Genomic DNA, 22,390 nt, shown 5'->3' with positions numbered 1-22,390 from the left:
CTGAACTGTAAGATTATGGTGACTGTTCTCAGAGTATGAAATAGGTAAGCTGAGACACATTTTCTTTCCAGACAGAAAGGGAACAGCTGAGAAGCTGCTCAGTTTCATTTCAAATAGTACATGATTTTTCCTGGTGATTTGGCTGCATTTATCATTTCTATCCTGCCACCTCTGAATGTGGAGGATTTCTGTCTGTATGGATTTTTGAGCAATATCTTGTCTGTCTTTATATTACATGCTCTGTTAGTTAGCCCAGGTGTGGAAGTGTTTCAATGTGACATTGAAAAACTTGCAGTTATGTAATGGCTGTAAAGAAAGACATATTTTTTTTCAACCTTCACCTTCTGTTGGGTTTTACAAAAGAGGTCAATACCATTATTCAAATTAAGGGAATTAATTGCTGCATGTAAATCTGCAATAACCCCAGATTTCTTCATTCCCAGCAGACACCTTTGCCTTTGTTCCTGTCACGCTTTGTGTTAGCCCTCCCTCATCCTTCTGGCTTCCTGCATTCCGTTTTCTTCTGATCTCTGTTCCTGTGTGTAAAAAACTGGGATTTGTTTGCTGGTTCCCTGTAGAGACTTCCTGTTCTGTTCAGAACTACAGTCAGGTGTAGCATCTCAGAGCTGCAGTCACATCAGAAATCTCATCCCACTTCTTCAGCGTTGGAATGAAGTATGCACAGTTGCTCCTGGGAGATGGTTTAGACCAACTACATTCACCTCAGAGACGGAGTGCTGTGTTGCACTGCCACTGGCACTGAGCAACCAGCAACTAGCCAGGGTGTGACCATACACACCCACAGTCACATTTCTGTAAAAGACAAAAATTCTACCATGGACAGAGAGTAGGAGCAGGTTGATGTTATTATTCTAATATCTTCTAACCAGGTGAAAACATGAACCCCACAGGACTGAAGGAAAACTGAGGTCCCACAGCAGGACCTACCCCACGCCCACCTGCCTTGCCAAAGCAGAGAGAACAGTGGCACTTATCTTCTGGGAGCACGTCAGGTCTGTGGCTGCTGCTTCCTTGAAGCCCAGAGTCTCAGGGCAGCAGCTCAGGTTGCAGCAGCTGTGCAACATTGCTCTGTGTCACCTGCTGTGCTTGTCCTTGGCTCCCGACAGGGCCCTGGAAAGAGAGGTGACCTGAGGAGAAGGTATATGTTTGGGGAGAAAAGTGTTGAAGTGCAGGCTGCCCTGGCAGCAGGTACTGAAAAAGAAAACTTGGTCCCTCAAAAATCAAACATAATTGCTAATGCTGTAGAGATGCCTTCAGGTTTGAGGCTGCACACTGGGAGTGGTTTATGGCCAATACTATTGCAGTACTTTGAACATAAAAAGCACAACCTGTAAATAATGTAACAGTATGATTGCAGGGAAGTACACCTTCCTTCTGAGGGAAGGGCTTGCCTGGGGGCACGCTGCTGCCACCCCCCTCCTAAGCACAGCATATGGCTGCACTGCTCTGCACACATCCGGCTGCACCTCGTTTTCTGCCCTCAGGATGGAATTTATAGCATCCAGGCTTCCCCTTGGCATGGCTGCAGTGAGAGACAAGGACTTTCAGGGAACACTACTCAGAAAATCCACCATTCAGCCTCCTGCACTCCCCTGCCTCTTGCTGGGACAAGGCTTGCACAGAGACAAGCCAGCTGTTGCATGCAGGCAAATAGATCTGTTTCACCTACACAAGGAAAATTTTGGAGGCCCGTTAACCTGTAGTGTAATTTCTTTGGTGCACTGAATTTTCTGAGGCATGTGATCTTCATTCAACTGCTTATGAAAAACTTGAGATGACTGAAAAAATGGTGACCTCTAAATCCCAGAACATGCCTCTGCCTGTTGCAGTAATTGTCCTGTTTTGCACCATGAATGCAGTGCTGGACTTCTGTGACATCTCCCCTTCTACTCATTGGGGACTTACAGAGATATAATCTGCTTCCAGATGCAAGTCTTTACTTGGCAGGTACAGGAATTGAAGGAATCATGTATACATAAGGGTGTGTGTGTGTTTGCAGGACTGGAGAATAAGATAGGAAAGATTACCTATTATTAGTTAAATATCTGCTGTTATACTTATGATCTGCTATAGGCTCCAAAGTGTATTTGTTAACTTAGTCTTTAATTCATGGCAATGTAAGAAAACAAATGAGATCACTTATGAATAACCATTATCTTGGATTAGCTTAAATTTCAGTGCTTTACAACACCTGCTGATACTGAAGCTCTTGCAGATATTTACCAAGGTTGCGGGAGTAATTTTGGTGTAATTTTTCTCACATGAGCATTGTCATGCCATAAATATTTTTCACATCAAAAATAGCCTACCTAGCCTTTCAAAAAGATACTTCTGTCAAATATCCCCCTTCCCTCCAACCCCCCCCTTTTTTTAATTAGGGGCACTTTCCAGTGTATAAATCAAACCTTGACCAAAATTCATCTGCAAATTCAGCCCTGTCTAACTGCTAATACAGGTAATAGAATATAGGCCTACAAAAAGTAAGATTCTTCCATAAAATGCAGATGATTTGAATGGCTAAGTGTAATAGCATGAGGGATATGGTCTAAATACAAGACTGATAACCAAAAAACTCCATGCTTTTGTCATTTTTGTGATTCCAGTCTTATCTGCAGTTATAAAATAGAGAAAAACACCTGAATGAAACACAAGGTCAGGGAATAGAAGCCTTGAGCAGAAATGAAAAGGAGAAACATCATTAACACAGCTGAAATGATCAGTCACTCTCCTGTTTACAGCAGGTGGGAACTATTGCACCAATCACTGAAATGTACTGCCTTACATAACTCATGTAGAAGCACTAGGCTGATCTCTTTGAGTTTCTCAGTGTGTTTTGCCTGCACGTTGCCATTTGATTATTTAATTGTCTCTCCCTTTTGGAAGGTGTTTCCTCCAGGAGAGAAATCCATTAGTTTATTTATTTTTTAAAGTTCTTTATGCCTTATTAGAGTTGAAAAAGAAAAAAAGTCCAGAGGGAATAGAAACTACAACAGAGGGAAAAAAAAGATGGAAAGGAGTTTATGATCAACCAAAGGAAAACCCAGAAAATGGAACAAGTGCAAGTTCTGTATGTTTTGTTTTTCATTTCAATTCCTCTTTGCACTTTACTAGTACCTCTTCACCATCCCTTTTACTGATTGTTTGGGGTTGGGTCAGCATAGCACTGCTCATTTGTTAGAAGAGTGTGTGGTTATCTCCGTAAGCTGTAACAAGGACTGGGTTCAAGTTTGCTTTGGGTGTAGGGCTGTGGGGATCCAGCTTTGGTTACCTAGGTAACTGCAAGGGGTTCTGTGTCTCTGTCAGCCTCGCTAGGGCCTGCAAACATTTGCTTCCTTATTGGTTTTCCTAAATTTGCCTTTGGTTTACCCTCTCATCTCTACAGTCACTGGCTTTTTGCTGTTCACTGGCACTTCCTTGAGGTTATCTGGATATCCATCTATATCAGCTTATTTAAATATGCTGGCTTCTGCGTGGGCCCATTGTTTTATGTGTATCCTAGAAGCTGATGTAAGTTACATTTTTTCCTAGCTGTTCAAGCCAAGTTATGGGAAGAACAACAACAACACTGCATAAAACTGCTGGAGGATGGAAATTAGAAGGTACTGACTTTAGCAATCTAAAGGATTCTAGCAGTATGGGCCTCAGCTGGTTGCCCTCTTAAATGCTAGGGTTTTTCAGGGACCTGGTTTGCATAAGGACGGTAGTGTATTAATAAACAAAAGGTACAACTAGCCAAATATTCCTGCCTCTCAGACAATAAATTAAGCAACTATTTAGGCAAGGAATGCCTTAAAAACAAACAAAAAACAACAAAAAACAAGGTGAGCTTAAACAGTGCCTCGAAATGTAGGCTGGGTATTTTCTGACTCTAAGAGGTCGTATAGCTATATGTAGGATTGATAATTAGTAATCCTCACCAGATTTGTCTTCCACAAACCTGTCTAATTTGCCTTAGAGCACATCAAAACCTTTAATGTCTTATGGTAAGGAATTTCACTGCGGTGGAAAAGACAAACCCTACTTTGCTGGTTCTGAACACAGTTCCTGCTAACTTCAACTATTTCCCACCTATTTTCTGCTGGTTATAATTTCATCATCTGTGCTGCATCCTATTGGTTAATTCCTTTTCAGGATGAGTCCTTGTGTAGGTAGTTAATTATTGTTAGGCTTTCCTTAAGGTTTCTTTTCCAATGTATTTTTAATCCTTGAAGGCTTGAATTTAGAGGGAAGGGCAGACAATGACTATGGGTTTGACCTAGAAGTGAATATAAACCTTTGATGGAAACTGATGAGCACTATAGCTCTCTTTTTATTGATCATATACATGTCTTATTCAAGTAATTGTGATTATAATGTATGAATAGATGGCAGGATTTGTATTGAAATAGTATGTTCTCATAGTAAACTTAGGAAACGTATTGTGTTTTTTTTTTTCCAAGTAATACAGTGAAGCACATGATTCACTGATGTTAGTCATGCATATGCATGGCTGTCTCGATGGAAAGCAGAGAGTTAAATGGCACTGCTGAGGAGTATGTAGGAGAGTGCTGGTCAGCTTGGAGCAGAAACCCACTTATTTAGAGTACACACCTGAGTGTGTGCTGGGTGCTGAGGGCATGGTGCAGGCCCAAGGAACAGCTCCAAGATAATGTTGATGAATCGCTGTGGCAGGCCCGAGGGCATTCCTTTTGTAGCGTGCTGGGGTTCTGCAGCTATGCTGTGGGGTACAAGGGAGGATTGTAGGAGAGTGTGGGAAATGGAGACAGGCTCTAACTGCAGAAGCCTGCAGCATTCACTGTAGAGTTTGTGTACTGCGGTCTCAGACAAAATTGTTTCATAAGGCAAGTGATTCAGAACTTCTTCCTTCAGGGTGGGGCAGTAAGTACTTCACTGGATTGCTTAAAATGATAAAGCCAAACCATGACTAATATAAAAAGAACTTCACTCTACCATTCTGATGTAAGTAACTGAAATTCTATTCAGAATGGACTTAAATTATGAACAACATATGCCATAGTCTATTTTTAGTTAACCAGACCTCTGTTGTTAACTATTGTTCCGTGTGTTTTTTCATCGAAACGTATCCCTCTGCAGACTGCCAGACTTTCTGCTTTAGAAATATCAAAATGAAATGCATTAACCTAGTGGGTCTTCAGACGGGAAAGCACTGGACTTAGACAAAAAACACCTGACTGCTCACCAGCTGATGGAACTAGGCACCGATGGGTGTTGTTGGGCCCTACTGCCAGGCTGCCTGTTGTATTAACACGGAAAACTGCTGTTGTACTCTGTGCTATGGGAAACCAGTAGTGCTTGTTAACGTGTTCTTCATGATTCAAACGTAATCTGCAGCTGGAAATCGCTTTCACTTTTCTGACGGGCTCTGACCACGACTAACACAAGCGAGTACTTGCATAGAGTGCCCGCGCTGCAGCGGCTGGGCCTGTTACGGCTTGGGCTGTGGCTGGGGAGCCCTGCCCGGGCTGCCGCAAGGCGATCGCTGCGCTCCTGGCGAGCGGAGTCGCAGCTTGCGGAGCCGTAAGGGTCACTGCTCGCCCACCGCGCGGGGCCCTCCCGTCAGCGGAGGCAGAGCGGCAGCGTCGCGGGGCGGAAGCGTCTCGGGCCTGCGAGCGGTGCGCGGGGCTCCCCACGCGAGCGCCGCTCGACTGGCCGAGATTCCCGCGGCGGCTCCGCCCGTCCCGCACCCTGCGGGGCCGCACCCGCTCCGCGCGGGGGGAGCGGCGGACGCGTCGCGAGTGCCGGGCGCGGCCGTTGCCGCCCTCCTCCGCGGGCCCCGCCCACCCGCGAGGACCCCTCTCCGCCGTCGGGCTGCCCGAATCGGCGCCTGCCGGCCCGCGCCTCCCCCGCCCGGCTCCGCGCCGAGGGCGCGGCGTTCCGCACTGCCGGCGCCGCGCGTTCCCCGTACTGGGGTCGCTCGGCGCGGGCGGACGGGCGCTCGAGGCGCCCCGTGGGGACGGGCACTTCGCGGGACGGCCCGGGCCGTCTGGGGTCCTACGAGGCGGCGGCGGGCGGGCGGATCGGTGTCTCCTTCACTTCGCCCTCCAGTGCCAGCGGCCGCAGCAGCGCGGCCTCCTCACGGCGAGACCCGCCCGCGCCCCCGGCCCCGCTCCGCCCGGCCCCGCCGCCCTCCCGCGCTAGCCAGGTGCCGGCCCGGGCTTCGGCTCGTCCCGCGGGGGAGGCGGGCGGGGCGCGGGCGAAGGGCGGCGAGCGGGGCCGGGGGCGCCTTCCCCGGCGTCAGGCTGGGGGCGGCCGGGAGGGACGGGGCGGCGGGGGGGCTGGGCGGGGGTCGGGGCGCTCCGCCGTCCGCGAGGGCCTCGGCCGCGCCCGGGCCGCGGTTACATAAGGGGCGGCGGCGGCGGGGGTCAGGCGCGAGGCCCAAGATGGCCGCGCGGAGCGTTCACCTTGCGGCGGCAGCGGGCGCCGCGCGGCCTGGGGCCCGGCCCGCTGCGAGAGGGGCCTCCGCGCTGCTTCGGCTTTCCGAGCACGTAGCGAACCTGCGGCTGTTTGACTCTCTCTCCCTTCTCCGTAGAGTCTGTGCGTTGGCCTAGCTATGGCTGTGTCGCTCGCGTGCCAGGCGCCGAGGAGTAAGTAGGGAGGCAGTTACAGCAAGGGTAGTGAGTAGCTCTCGGTTAGTAGCGCTGTGAGCGTAAAGGAGGGCAGCGTTAGAGCGGGTGTGTATTTAACGATATTTTCTGTATCTATTTATTGCTGTTTTCGATGATGGGATATAATTCCACTGTAGTTACTGCCGCTTAAAAAGTATATGTGAGCGCTTATGTATTTTCTTCCTAATTCTGTGCCCTCTAGGCTGATCCTCAATGTCCCGAGGTCTGGAAATGGTTATTGAAGTTCTTGGTGTACCTTAATTACTGGGTGTGGGGTTCCTTCCAAGTATTGCCTCGAAAGACAGCTGTGATGTAATAATTGTGACGGCCTTCACGCATCATCGTGGCATTTTTTTTCTTTTTACTTTGGAAGGAAGCATATTCAAATAGCAGATTTTCTTTTTTCTTTTCTTTTTAAGACTATATAGAAATGAAAAATCAGGGTAGGATGCCTACCTGATATAAGTACCTTCTGTGCTCCTTGAATGGGGATTATTTGATACCTGCTGTCACAACCAGCCTGTTGTCATTAAGTGGCTTTATTTTAGCTGCTTCTAATTAGTAGTTTAGATGAAAGACACTTCAAAACATGCTCGAAGAAAATGACTTCTAATTATAAGGATTTGCAGATCTAGTGAATTTATCAACACTGGAGGAAACAGGAATGATATTTTTTGGCCTTTCATGAGCTTTCTGATGATGACACCAGCTTACCGGGTGTTTTATGTACCCTCAAATAACTTGTGCTTTTTCCTCTCATGTCCCTGTCAGCATATGAATTATAATAGCAGTGTGAAGGTCATAAGCTGTTTTAACTTCTTATCAGGAAACCTGGGCCTGTGGGCTGGAGTGGCTGACAAGGATTAGTCAGTTTCCTGCAGCAGGGAGGATGCTTAACTTGGCTAGATAAAAACAGCAGTATCCTTTTACTGCAGTAATTCTATTAATTTAGGTATAGACACTTTAAAAATACTATTTTTTAAACTTTAGGGCCTTAGCATGAATCTCTTGTTTGTAATGAATGTCTAGTCAGCTTGGGAACATTAAAGATGAAAGAGAAGTTTGTTTATACAGTCGTTTATATTTATGTATAGTAGCCTTTAGCCCAGACATGCTTTTTGACACTTCTAAACTACTAATAATTATTCTTCTGGAGATGGTAGTTGGCCTTACTCAGAGGAAGAGTATATAGCTAAAACTTCCCAAAGCCCTTCTACGCTATTAATGAATTGAAACATGTCTCACTACTGGGACTCCTATCTATTTCTGCTATTGAATCTTCTTTTCCTTAGACTTACATTATTAATTATTTTCTTAAGAATTTACTCCATGCAGGAACGGATTTGTTTTATACTCTCTAGCACGTGCTGGATAGATTCCTTTACTGACCTGTATGTAGAGCTTAGCATTTCTTGCTGAAGAGGTTTTTGGTTTTTCTTTCAAACTAGGCTTAACATGGATGATTTGGCTACCATGTGGTTGAAGTTATCCTCTTGGGGTTTAGGAAGATGGAGAGAGGCATCTGGGAAAACTGCAGTAGATTGTAGAAGAATAATGTTAAGGCACAAGACTTTTTTGTACGATAAATGTTTTAAGAATAGTGGTTGTTCATACAATTAGGCTGTATGTGGCAGTTATAATCAGTGTATATTTTTTGTGGATGCTATAGTTAAACAGTCTGTTTTACTGGAATGATGCCCTATGGGAAATAATTCTGGGTCAGGTGTTTTCAGGCAAGTTTTCTTGTTTTGTAGGTAAGACCAGAAAAGACAGACTTCTAATTTAAAAATATGGGGGAGTATTGAGAGGGAAGAGCCTGCTTTGATCCCATGTGACTAATATACTTGTAGATATCTGCAGGAGGTGAACAATTCTATAGTCAGATGATGATAATTGAAATCTGGTTAAAAGTGCTTTATAAGAATAGAAAGTTTACAGTTGAAAATGAATATGTGAGATTATAGTGTTCATTATTTGTTTTAGATTCTGAAGATGTTTTTCTGTTTGAAACAAAATCCACACTGGAATGAGATAGACAGTGAATTATGTTCATCTGACTTCCAGAAAAACACGTGACCAATTAATTTTAAAATCAGACTTTTAATATTTTCTTCAGACAATTTTAAAAGGGAAGGCTTTTTATGATGCGTATCTAGCTAGTGTTAGTGTTTTCCCCTTTGTTCCTGTGACCCTGTTAGGGAAATTACCAAGTCTGTGAAATACATTCTGTTTTCTCTATTTTAAAACTCCAGAATAGGCTGCCTCTAGTAGTGGCCTTTTACTATTGAAATAGAAGGATAATAGTCACCAAGGGAAGGTAGAGATGGAGAGTATCCTCTCAGGGAGGAGGAGCATTGTGCAGACCTGTGTGGGACCTTAGACTGGCATCCAGCAGGCCAGGGAAGCTTGATCAGATCTGGACTTGAACGACAGGTTCTTTAACAGTGAGTTTGCTAGAAGCTCCCTGTCTGAGAAGAATTCTCCTTACAAGTCCATTTCCTTTTCTCACCTGTATGACTTGTTCCTTTTAACCTAACAAGGAGCTCACCCTTCCCACCCTTGCCCCTAGACTTAAACTCTTGCCCTGTGTAGGAGGAAAGATCTTCATCTGAATAATTGCTAGTTAACAGCCTTTGAAGATCCTTTCCAAATCTTGTCTTTACCATTTTAAATATTGGGCAAGTGATGTTGCAAAACAAATATGCACTTTCACATATTGAAAATGAAACATTCTGGGTCTTCACAGATAACTTCCATAAGCATCTGACTTTGTAAAACTTAAGGAAATATCTACCAACATTGTGGCTTTCCATGTTTCTCACTCTCTGGTTTTCAGTGAGCTTTCAGTTGGTTTGTAATAATTAAAGACGTAAGCAATAAATCAACTTGAAAAGTAAATATTTCTCTGGTGACCTCTTGACAGTAAGTGGTCTACCTGTGCTAAGAAAATATTCAGTGTTTGCGGTGAACATCAGAAAATCGGTAGATTTTTCACAAAATAGTTTGAACCATCTGTCAACTGGAATCTACCTTAAAGAAAGCATCATTAACCGTTGTGCTAGCTTTTTTGTATGAGTACATAGTAGAAGATTGAATTGTAATTATGCCATTACTTTTCAGCTCCAATGGCGATTCCTCCATCATATGCAGACCTTGGCAAATCTGCCAGAGATATCTTCAACAAAGGATATGGTGAGTCAATATAGTGTATTGAGTGTGCTGCAGGATTGAATTGACTGGTTTAGCATGTATGTGGATTTCAGTGGACGCTCAAATGCCTGTGCTTCTGGGGAATGTTTCATTTAAAGTGTTTCTATCAGCTAATGTGCCAGTGGAAGATTTTTTTGTGAGCTATTTTGATATGAGGTCTGCTAAACCTTACTGCATTAACCACATTAATGTTAAGCAAAGAGGTGTTGCAGCATGCAAGGCTAGAAGCATCCACTGTTGCACAGCTTAGGAGTACCTTTGCTCTTCCTTTACAGATCTTTGTGCCAAAGCATTTGTTGGTATATAAAGGCATATATACCACTGTAACATTTTGTTGTTGGGGATTTTTTTGTTTGTTTTTTGTTGTTTTTTTTTTTTGAAACAGCAAGGGGAAAGAGTGATCTGAAAGACAGTATCTGACATGAAGTAGACAGTTGCATGGTTTAAAAAAAGAAGTGTTTAGTTGCAGTGCTGTTTATTTCAGGTCTTTGGGAATTCATACAGGAGCTCATTCTCCAAGGTTAACTCTCAAGTTTGAGAAGTAAGAAGATAAAATTATTCTCCCATAGTCCTTCTTATGTTCTGGTGGCTGTGTATTTCCTAGTGACTCCCCATTCAGACTTTTTCTTTGAGATCTTTTTTCTTAGTGCTGGGGTGACGATTTAATGCAATAGGGTTACTCTTTAAATGGCATTGAGTACAGAGTAGATACCATTCAGGGAACAAGAGAATGTATTCTGTCTGTCAGTAAGTTTACTCTTGGAAGCCATCTTTTGTTAGTAATAAGTACAGTATTCAACAGAGAGCTATTCCTTGCTAATTCTTTAGTGATGACAGACCGAACTCCTAGTTTGTTCTTGACCTCCTCTACTGCCATAGCATCTGAAATTTGAGTGTAACAGAAGTCAGCCTATGCTGGATTTCTTGTGCATGCTTATATGTGTGTATATATACACGCAAATGTTGGAAAACCAACGTCGTGGAAAATCTGCATAGTCTTTAGTTAAAGCTTAACTTTTTAACTGTAACTTCTGTTTATTAAGGGTTTGGGCTGGTGAAACTGGATGTGAAGACAAAATCTGCAAGTGGAGTGGTGAGTTTAAATACTTACTCATTGTATTTCTATGGGCTGAATGTTTGGATGCTTATTTAATTATATATGAGCACTTTCCAGATGCCATTATGTAGCTTGTAGGTTATATTAATGTTATTAATGATAATTTCAGAAGCACCTAACGCTCTGACTTTATTCTGAATATAACGCTACTATTGCAGATATCACAAAAAACAATTAAAAAGCTGTCTTAATCTTTGTGAAATAAAAAGGTTTCTTAGCTGTCCCTCGTGTTAAGTCTAAACAAATATTTGACACATTTTTTGCTGTTTAGCATACAACTTTGTTTTGGTAAATTTTTTGACATCTTAATCCACGTGTGAAGTAGTTGGCAGTGAAACAGCACTGTGAATTCCCTTTAGAAGGTATTTAAGTGCTGCTGTTATGTTCCATGCTAGGTGTCTTGGTCATGGAAACAGTACCTCCTGCAACTTCCATCTGTTTCTAGAGCAGACATTGCAAGATATAAAGGTAGATTTTCCCTCCACCAAGAACAGGAAGTTTTAACTGTGTAACTGGCTTTTTAAAAACAAGGTGTGTGGGTTATGTGCTGTTTTTTTTTTGTAGAGGCCTGCATTCAAACAGGAACACTGTTTGCAAAGGCCCTGTTACAGGTGTAGTGCTGCTTCCATTTGTTTCTATCAAGGTCTAGTGGTTATCCTGCTAAAACTTGCTGCAAAATTCAAGCTCTCGTGTGAATCCCATTTCAGTTACAACACCTCCTTCCCAGGAGGAGAATGTGCATAAGCATATGTTGAGGACTCCTGGTTTGGTTTGATTTTTCTTTTATCCTTTCCCTCAATAGTACCAGACTTAGCCTTATTTCAGGAAGTTTTTTTTCTTCTTTTCTGATGGTAACAACTGTTTTCCTTTTGAGTTGCATTATAAACCTCTATTTTGTAATAGCGGTGCACGCTGCATTTGAGATGGAGGGTGAGAAGGGAGAAGTCTGTAATGTGAATGTGAGTCATCTAGTTCGTCTAGTCCATGGTATGTTGCTGTCCCCCACGTTATCTGATGTTATATAGAGCAAGATCTCCAGTGAAGAAAGGACTTTTCTCTTTTGTCGCTTTGTCAGGCTTTCGGGGTCACGTGTTTATTCAGTATAACATGGACACTGTCCTTTTTAGGAATTCACAACATCTGGTTCATCGAACACAGACACTGGAAAAGTGAATGGAAGCTTGGAGACCAAATACAAGTGGGCTGAGTATGGGCTGACTTTCACAGAAAAATGGAACACAGATAACACTCTGGGAACAGAAATTGCAATTGAAGATCAGGTAATAGACTAGCTGAGTATTCATGTCTTTTACTTAACTAGTGGAACTAAATTTATAGCTTTATTTTCTCATCCTTCAATTAGATTGCCAAAGGCTTGAAGTTGACGTTTGATACAACTTTCTCACCAAATACAGGGTATGTTTTTTTTGCCTTTTTACCTTGTGTATCATGCTACCAACATGTGGTTGGTAAATGTTTCATCTGCTGTGTCAAATCAGTAGATGTTTGTTATTGATCCAAATTAGCAAACCCCAATGCTAAAGGCTTCTGCTTTTCCGCATTGCATCTTATTCTAGTGGCTTAGTACTGGATACTTCACAACTATCTATTTCTCTTAATTTATGAGATAGAAATATTTAGTTGGACTATTACAGGAAGCAAGAAGGTGTTTCTACCTTCATCACAATGCATGTTTTTGTGATTTTTGTTTAGTTTCTTGATTAGTTACCTGTGCTTTAGGCCAGTCTGTTGGATGTATGTGCATGGCATTTAGGTGCGTTCTGTTGAGGCATATGGCTCAGATTTGTCTGCTCACTGAGAATGATCAAACTGTCTTAAGATTAATTGTTTCTCTGTTTCAGAAAGAAAAGTGGTAAAATTAAGTCAGCATATAAACGTGAATGCCTAAACCTAGGATGTGATGTTGACTTTGATTTTGCTGGGCCTGCAATCCATGGTTCAGCTGTCTTTGGTTATGAAGGATGGCTAGCGGGCTATCAAATGACTTTTGATAGTGCCAAATCAAAATTGACAAGGAATAACTTCTCTGTGGGTTACAAGACTGGAGACTTCCAGCTTCACACCAACGTGTAAGTACTGGAAATTGTGTCCTGTTCTACAGAAGCAGGCTTTTTTCTGCCTTCCTGCTATATGCGTACTTAAACTACTAAGATGTGCTTGAAAGGCACTTAAGCAGCGTGCGTTTTTTTAATATCAAACTTCGTAAATAAATAGTACTTCATCTCTTTTTCAAAATGCTAAATACACTAAGTAATGACTCGTTAACATTTATAGTATGATACATGCTATAGTTTACCAAATACTTGGAAGCGTGATAGGCTTGTTATGCAGAGCTGGTTGAAAGACTTTATCCAGCTTTCCCCGTGTGTTGAGCTGTATTTGCCTGTAATTCAGGAGGTAATCCATTTGTTAGAGGTAGCAATTAGTATTGCACTACCTATGTAGGCCAGAAGCAGTTTCTGGAGCAAAAATACTTTTCCTTATGGATGTTTCAAGTAGGTATATCTTCCTGTATTGATGGGATGAGTGCATAAAATGCTTAGAGTGCAACTAAAGCGTGAGGCATCTTTATTCTGAACTTTCTTCAAATTGCTGTAGTTTAAGACTCTGGGTGTTCTCCAGAGCAAGCTGACTAAAATCTCCCAAAGCTTCACTGTAATCTAATACATTGTTTTAGTATGTTTATTTAGGGCATAACTTGATTTTTTAGATGAACTTTCTTTTGAATGGGGACTGTTCTTTCTGGTTCCGTGGAAGGTGAGGTAGGGGAAGCTACAAAGCATGTTAGTCACAGTATAAGAATCCTATTTTATTTTGAAGCTTTTTTCCTCTCCTCTTATCCAGTGGGAAGCAAACTTTCTAAGTTCTTATTTAAATAGAAATTTGAACTGTTTCTTTTAAAAAAAGATGATATAGATATAAGAAGCTGACTTTGTCATCTATGCAGCAATGACGGTTCGGAATTTGGCGGTTCAATTTACCAGAAAGTGAGTGACAATCTTGAAACTGCCGTAAACCTGGCATGGACAGCTGGTAGCAACAGCACTCGCTTTGGAATTGCAGCTAAATACAAGTTGGATTCCACCGCTTCTATCTCTGTAAGTATGGTTCTAACGGAAAGGGTTATACTAAACTGAGAAGCTTTTTAGTTTCTGAGCATGTGTGTTAGCGCAAAAGAAGATGACTAATCAAAAAGTCTTGCAAGAGCTAGTCTTGGAATCCAAGTAATTATGAATAAAACAAGTAGTATTGAAATGTTGCCTACAGTGAAGTCTATTTTATAATCTGGCTCAAATGTTGTATTATGTACAGAACTATACATACTTGTATAATAAAAACAAAAACTCCTTCATATCTGGTTTTCTAAGCTTACAGATTGAAAAACTCATTTTTTTGGAAACATTTTAGTTCTCTTAGTAAGAACTGTAAGAGGTGCTGGTTGAATTCCGTGTTGCAGGAAAGTTTCCTTTGTTGTAAAGTTAGAATTGAACTTGAACTATTGGAATAATTTTACAGAGAAAGTGAGGCAAAGTGGAGAGAAAAGAATTTTGCTTGTTATGTTATGTTGGTTCTCTGAAATGTCTGCTACTTGTTTGGTTGGATATGCAAAGTATGAATTATTTTCTAATAATATGAATGTGGAGGATTTTTTCCAAAGCAGTTTGTTTTGGTGAGTTGCTCTTCTCAAAAGAGTGTGGACAAGTTCACCAGCCAAACTGCTTTCCAGTAACAATTAGTTCTTCCTGCCTCTGCAGTCCTGTCTGCGTTTAAATGGATTTATATTCTTTAGCATAGGTTGTGGGGCAAAGGCATAGCTAGGGAGACAATCTGGTAAGCACAGCGATAACAAAAGAACATGTAGCACGTTGCTAAATCCTGAATAATAACAAAGAACTCTTCAGTTAAAGCATTTCAATTGCTTCTGTGTTTTTACTTATTTTCTCCAGGCAAAAGTGAACAACTCTAGTCTAGTTGGAGTGGGTTACACCCAGACCCTGAGGCCAGGTAAGGGCTTTCACATCCATCTCTTTCATGCATGACACAAACACCTGAGTTCTATGTACCTATATGCAATTATTTTGAGTTTTCAGAATAATTTTGTCTTGAAGGCAAAGTAGATGTTTGACAGCAAGTTCTGTTGCACATAAAAACTTTACATAAGACAAATTAAGCTGTGTCTAATGGTATTTCTGCATCGTATTCCTCATTGATTTGCTTAACAGCTCTCACGTTGATAGCTTAGCTTTAAACTTGTTCTATTTAAACATGAAAACACCTGTTGATGCTACATCACTATTGGTTAGTTCTCTATCTGAAAAAACATTAAAAGTCATAGTTGCATTCCTTTACAAATCTGTCTTTCTGTGCATAGTTTTCCTTCCTAATGCACATCTTAAGGTAGAAGAATTCTTTGATGTATTTATCAAATGAAGTCTTCGGATATCCAGTTTGTAAAACGGTATTTTAAAGAAGAATCTAGTTTATTGGGTTCACATAACTAGCTTTCAGTAGATTTCATATGTAAATGAATGTAGATAACTTCGGAGCGAAGTAATAAGAAATACAACTGAGACTTGTAATGACAGAGGTTGAGTTGCATGAAGGCTACTCTGCTTACATGTTGTAAACATAATCTTTAAAATTTTACAGGTGTGAAGCTTACTTTGTCTGCCCTGATAGATGGAAAGAGCATCAATGCTGGTGGCCATAAACTTGGTCTTGGCCTGGAATTGGAGGCTTAAAAAGGTGAAGAAACTGCTGCAGAGAAGGGATATCAGAAGAATTTGGCCTTAAAACGTATTTCCAATGTGACCAGCAGGCTTTTTCCCAAAAAGAGTACAAGAGCTGTATTTGTATTTAGACAGTTACTTGTTAGCTGGTTTCTAGTTAAATTGGTTACCCGTCTAGTTACGAGTCTGCACTAGCGCAGTCACTTAAACATTATTTAAATGTATTTAACTGTTCAATGCGCTACCCACAAATAATGAAATAGACATCTGAGAAAACTGTACAATTGTGTGCATGTTTGTTTTATGTTCCTTTTAACATTCAATATTGCTGTTGAATGGAAAATCAATCAATGGATATCTTGAAATGAGGTCAACAGTTCTGTCAAATCACCTTAAGTAGAAATACATTTGGTATCCCAAGATGACTCAAATTATGAATAAAACAAGTACACACATACTTATGCCTCAGATATTTTAAGAGTTAAGATAATAGGGTAGTGCTCAGTTAAGTTTTAACTAATGCTAACTCAAGATGTAGTGCTCTGTATCTTTGTGCAATTAAGGACTCACCCCACCCATGAAAATGCTGAATATAGCTGGTTTTCACCGAACAGTTAGATTCCTCAAGCAAGTCATGTATTTGGTTTTGGTTTGTTTTGTTTTTGTTCAGGTAAGGTAAGATTTGTCATGTCACGATGGCTTAAGTCCTTTTTGTTTCGTGGGCAAGATTTACTGCATTACTAGTTGGCCTGCTCATGTAAAGAGTGCAGAGTGATTTCTATGCCATGTTAAGGCATTTAAAAACTGCTCCTTGATGCTTTTACACGAGGGAAGGGGGGGAGGGGGTGGGAGGGAAAGAAATCCCACAAACACTTATTTGCTTATATTTGTATGAAGTGAGACTTAACAACTGCAACTGAATGTAATGGTACAACAGCCTGCTTAGCCCAAATACTGTGAGAGGTTTCTGCTTAAACTGAATGAAATAAAGGCTTAATTTTAAGTGGAAATGGAGGAAAATATATCCAATTTTGCTTTCTCATTGACAGATAAATATTGGCAAATTTGTTAAGAAATGTGAAATAATAGAACAACTCAAATTTTCTGGAATTTCTAGAATTATGTGAGGGACAAATCTCTTAAGATTGCACTCCTAAGACCAAGCATAGCTAGCTGTGAATGTTTTTAATGTGGAATATTTTACATTCATGCACCTCTTCTTAGAAGAGGGACTTACTGTTTTCAGTGGGGTGCCTTGGGTCTGGTTCTTAGTATCTCATAGCTGACATAGGTGTGTGTCTCTCAACTTGATCTTGCGGCCTTTAGTTCACAGCAACTTCCTTTGTTGGGAAGGAGGCTACCTTATCAGGAAATTCTGTCTATAGCTTGCAGAATGGTTCATGTAGACTTAACTCATCTAAAAGTCTTCACAATTTACTTGAGATCTTGGCCCTTTCTGCATTATTGCTCTCACTAAGTTCTTAAGTGCAACAGTAAACTGCTTGTATTCAGCCTTCAGCTATGGAATTGTTAAGCCATCTTCTTGGTGTAAGCTCTTTTCTACCTTCTGAGAAGACTGTCTGCTCAGCCTTTTGAGCAGGCTTCGTGCAGTGTCTGACCAGTTCTGTTACCTGAAGAAAAGAAAGTTCAGCTGTGTGGGTCATTTTGGAATAGCTTGGGTGCCCAGTCAAAAGACGCTTTTAGGAGCACTTCCGCCATGTAGTGATGCAAGAAGCAGCACTTAAGATGCAATTTGTTACTCTGTTGCATGCACGCATTTGTAAACTGGTAGTTCGAAGTGTTCATATATGCTAGCACTTTTAAAACTAGAGACTGTGTGGCCAGACAATTGCACTTCAGTCCAGATTCTCTTCAGTGTTGCACAGTGTATCCAGGCTAGTCCTGGAAAAAAATAATGCTGTGTGCCTGCATGTACTTGGGCAGATAAAGGGCTGTGTTTTGCTCATGAGCCAAGCCTTGTTCATGTCCTTAAGCAGCATGGCTACAGCACTGAAGCTGCTCTCTGCAGTGTTTTGATAGGGCTCTTCGTGGTCTTGGCACCTGGTCTTGCACGAGCCAACTACCTTAGCCCTTTTCTTTACCATCTGTTTACCTCTAGTTGTCTTTCTCAAGGTTGTATAATAGGCAAGTGAAATAAAAGCAGGTACTTCATAGTTTCTCTTTGGCTCATCTACAAATCAGTGATGGGAAGCTTGAACCTATTATTTTATTCCATTGTCAGGTAATATGCTGAACAAGTCCTTGGCCTTTAAACCTTAAGCAGTTCTCTGTTATAATATCAATAGGCTGTAGGTAAAATACAAGTGAGTAACACAGTAGTTAATTGAAAATGTCATAAACCACTGCCTTGAGTAAGCAGAAGTAGTTCAGTGTCTTATCTCTTGACATCTCTCAAGTAGGGCTTATGGAAGGCTTTCAAACTTTCTTTCCAGGTGTGCTGCAGAAGCTAGTGGTGTGTCTAGAGTTCTGTGGTGAGGAATGTTAGTAGTGTTGATAAGCTCTATTTTGTTAGAAAATGTTAAAAGCCTTAATGATAAATTTTAGCACTACCCAGCCTTTCCTCAGTGATCATTCTGAACAAAATAAAGATGCTTGGGCTACTTAGTGATCTGAATGTGGTTGTGCATACATGGTGACGGAACTGTAGCACTACGTTCCTGCCTGGTGTAGCTGAGCAGGGGTTGTCTGTGTGCATACTGCAAGGAGGCTTAATCATACTTCCGTAAGTAAAACTTTGTATATGATGCTGATCCCCTCCCTTTATCTTGCAAGCTACTGGGTGACTCAAACATGTATTGTTCTTAGGCTGTAGAAATTCTCCAGATCTCATGAACTGACTCATAGTTCAGCATGATGTGCTATATTCTTAAATCTGCCTTTTGTGAACTGCTGTCTTAAGAAACCAGGAAACTTGTCTGGAGCTATTTTGGGCGTGGAAGCCTTTCACACCCAGCACTGGGGCTCGGGTTTGTAACTTTCCCTTGGGCGTTGCTGGGATACAGCCAGGTAGCACTGGAGTGTACGTGCTGCCCTCTGCCGTCCTGTTCTTGTGCTTGGCTTGCTGCTCTCTAGTGGGCACAGAGCTACTGCATTTGAATCTTTGGCAAAAGGTGTTTCTACAAAAAGCAAAACTGAGCAGATACTACAGTGCAAATGTGCAAATGATTTAGCCCTGTTGGTGTCAGAGATCCTTACTTCCTTAGAAGTGAAAGCACGAAGAACTCTGCAAGGTAAGCCACTAACTAACATAACAGCAGGCATAAATGTTTCCTGTGTCCTGCCAAAAAGGAAAACCCAAAGAAGAGTCAGGCTGGGTTCGTACATTACATGGAAGGGCTGTGTTTGTTGCAAGCTAAACTGATGTGCTGCTCAGCCTCTCTTTGTCACAGGACACTTCTATTCCTTATCTGTAATAGGAAAAATAACACATATCAGTTCCTGCAGTGTGTACATTGTGTTTTAGTGACACTTCTCATTACAAAGCTCCTGGGCCCGATTTGTGATTGTCAGTCTTTCCATGTGCTGTGGGGCCAAATAGAAAGCAATTTTTATTTATTTAGCTTAATGATGCAACTAGTTCTTGCTTCAGCTATGAGTATAATACTAATGCTCATGTAAAGAGAAGCAAAATGGACGTGCACAGCAATTTCTGAACAAAATAATGCATAATAAAAATCTAGAAATGCTGTTAGGAGGTGGGGTGTTACAGTGATTTGGTTCCAATCCACACTTCATCGTACACATGTTTAACTACTAGTGTTGGGAAAAGTGCTGACAATGTTAAAGGTGGCAAGCAAGAGTTTTGTGCAGTGCCAAATATTTGACCTTTACTATAGCACATGTTTCTACATGAGAGTTTTCTGCTGAATGCAGTGCCATGCAGGTACTTGCAGTAAGTTCCTGCTGGTTATCAGTAGCACACACACCAGAAATCTTTCAAGGCTCTGTGGGTGCTGTCGGGATATGCTTTGTCCTGGGCCCACGGGGGGAGGCCCTGATGTGATATTGCATATTGAACTCCATGTTTTTAGCGACTGTGAATCTTCTGTGTTTACTTATGCTCCTAGGAGGATTAAAACATGAATGGGTACTACCAAATCTTACTAATCTTGTTTGCTGTGCTCACTGGTGTGCCTTTGGGTGTGCTGTATGAGTCACAGCTACCCGTGCTCTATAACCACAGCCCATATTGGGTAGGAGAGCACAGGGAGCAGCTTACAAGGAAATAGTGAACTTTGGCCCTCGATATTTTAATTTATCCACGATTATGTTATTTAAAACACACCTTAACCAAATCTTTATAAGACATGCTTAGTTTCTTCATTTAGGATATCGAAAATCACGTTGTGTGAAAATCGGTGTTATCACCAAGGTGAGGATGTTGGGGAGAGGTATTTTTTTTCCTGCAGGGATGAGACGGGGATGTTTTCTCCCGCGGCTGCTGAAGCAGCGTTGTTACAGCCGCAGTGACCCAGCGGTACGAGCGGAGGCAGGACCTGCGATGTGCCGCAGCTCCGCTGCCCAGCGCGGCCCGTGGGTCTGCTCTGCCACCTGGCGGCCGCTGCCTGCCTCGTTCGTCTCTCTTGGGGAGCTAATAGAACCAGGCGGAGGTATCCTTTCTTTGCTGTTTCTTATGTACAGTGGGGAGCCCCGGGGGGTGGCGGGGATGAGGCGCCTGCTCGCGGTCCCTAGGTAAAGGCCGGTAGGTGTGTCAGCTGGTCAGCTGCCTCAGAGGACGTTTGGAGGACAGCAGCAAAACCTGCCTGTTCTAGCTCAGGATAAGCTGTTTTAGCATGACTGTGATTTCTAAGTTTTGTGATGCTATTGTGAAGACCAAAGTGACAGGTGTTCTTACCATTCCACAGTTACAGCCGATCATGAGGGTCACCTGGTGCTGTTATCGCTTCTCTAATTGATAGCAAGTGCTTCTGGGATGGAGAGGTTGGATGTGGGCTGTTGATTGCTGCACCTGTGTGTTCCTTTAGCGGGACTGGCTCTGTCTGGTGCCCTCATAGAGGAGTGGAGGGGTTCTTTCTGCCAGAAGACAGCACCAGGTGGGTGTGTGGTAACACCTGGTGTTTTGGAAATCTGTGTTTTATGAAAGGTACTGAAGTAAACTGCAGTTCATAAGCAACTAATTTGGATGCTGCTGCTTATCCTGGCTGCAAGCTTCTATTGCAGTCTTTGTAGCATAAGGTTGATTTCCCTCTCCCAGTGTTTGATAAATGTTTTATTTTTGTTTTGCTTTCTTGAAGTTTGTTGTGAGATGTGGTACAATGTTTAGTCTGACACAAAAGCCCTCCCTCTGTCCGGAATACTTAAGTACGTCATTGGAACTGTTTGCATTGCTCCTTCATGCTTCTTCCCTGCTGGGGACTGTCTAAACACTGACTCAAAATCCTTGTTTCCTACCCTTTCTTCTTTCTGCATTACACTTTTACATCCCTTTTGCTTCATGGCTTTTGAACTCCTTGGAGGAAAGGCAATAGGAGTCAGTCAAAATGATTTTGTGCTGCTGTAGCTGTTGTGGTGCAATTCCCTTGTATGGAGATGAAGCCAAACACAAGGTGGAAAGAAAGGATACTTAAACATAGAAAAGTGCTTGCAGCTTCTGCTGGTGAGCTTGACTCCCTAGTTTCCTCCATTTCTATTGGAGAACCAGGACCACAGCATGAGGCAGGCTGGGGATGTAGCCAACAGTTATCCAGAGCTGCCTAAAGTGACCTGTTTCCTTGTTTGGAGGTTCTCCACTCTTGAAGAAAAGAAGGTGAGCTCTAATTAGGTCAGGAAAAAGCAAGTCAGAGGTATAGTATGGAAACGCTTGATCATAAGATCAATATGTATATAATGCACAATTGTAATTGAGGTGGTGAAAATTAAGATTGCTTATGCACATTTAATTAGTCTTTTGTAAACTTCCAATGCTTAGTTTTACAGCCTTAACCATGTGTGTTTAATGCAGTTTGTGGGGCAGCCATGAAACTCTGTGAGCTCAGTGAACAGGCTCTGGCTGCATGTGCTTCGTTCTCATTAAGGGTGTATTATAGTCTGAATCTGGAGGTTTAAATTAACCCTTGGAGTTACGCTTGTGGTAAAGGGCACGATAGCATAGCTGGCATGTGAGTGACTGTGCTGTAAAGTAAGGAAGGAAATCACGGTGGTAGCCATACAAGTAACCATAGCTTGGGGAGAAAGAGAGGAGAGAGAAGTTCTTAATGGTACCTGGGCTACTTTCACTTTACACAGGGTTAAGTGGGGGCCCCAGATCTGTGTTTTGATTAAATGCACCTGTACTTTTGCCTCTGTCAAGTTTGTCTTCGTCAACAAGTCAAATTTGTGTCTTGGTGAAGTCCACTTCAACGAAGGCTGGATGGAGATTTTTTTCTAGCAATTGAGTCTGTCAGATAAGGCTTGGTGCTACACGACCCTCAAAGGGGTTGGGAAATATCAGATTTGGAATTGCAGCCTGGGCTCTCAGCAGGGCACTGCTCTGGCCTGTGTGTCCCTGAGATGAGGAACGGCTCTGCCTGGTGCATCGCTGGCTGCAAGCAGGCCCAGTGGCACAGCAAAGATGGCTCTGTGTGTTTGTAAAATCATAGAATTGTTAAGGCTGGAAAGACCACTGGAGTCACCTGGGCCAGACA

General features: G+C 42.2%; 1 protein-coding gene across 3 annotated transcripts; it reads left to right on the top strand.

Annotated features, from left to right (window-relative positions):
• Nucleotides 1–5,985: 5,985 nt before the first annotated feature.
• On the top strand, nucleotides 5,986–16,182 carry VDAC2 (voltage dependent anion channel 2). 3 transcript variants are annotated; one of them, XM_031602988.2, is made up of 10 exons: nucleotides 5,986–6,184; nucleotides 6,572–6,626; nucleotides 9,768–9,839; nucleotides 10,901–10,950; nucleotides 12,102–12,254; nucleotides 12,338–12,390; nucleotides 12,837–13,064; nucleotides 13,943–14,093; nucleotides 14,943–15,000; nucleotides 15,646–16,182. In XM_031602988.2, the coding sequence occupies exons 2-10, from the start codon at nucleotides 6,593–6,595 to the stop codon at nucleotides 15,735–15,737; spliced, it is 891 nt and encodes a 296-aa protein (XP_031458848.1). In that variant the 5' UTR covers nucleotides 5,986–6,184; nucleotides 6,572–6,592; the 3' UTR covers nucleotides 15,738–16,182. The 3 variants fall into 3 exon arrangements, with proteins under 3 accessions (XP_031458848.1, XP_031458849.1, XP_031458850.1); XM_031602989.2 differs by lacking the exon at nucleotides 6,572–6,626 and having other exon boundaries at nucleotides 6,045–6,184; XM_031602990.2 differs by lacking the exons at nucleotides 5,986–6,184; nucleotides 6,572–6,626 and adding an exon at nucleotides 6,695–6,713.
• Nucleotides 16,183–22,390: the final 6,208 nt, after the last annotated feature.

This window comes from Phasianus colchicus, chromosome 8, assembly GCF_987193195.1.
Source record: "Phasianus colchicus chromosome 8, bPhaCol1.hap1.1, whole genome shotgun sequence".
Classification (NCBI taxonomy): Eukaryota; Metazoa; Chordata; class Aves; order Galliformes; family Phasianidae; genus Phasianus; species Phasianus colchicus.
The sequence above is the reverse complement of the archived record's forward strand: the minus strand, read 5'-3'. Positions and strand labels throughout refer to the sequence as shown.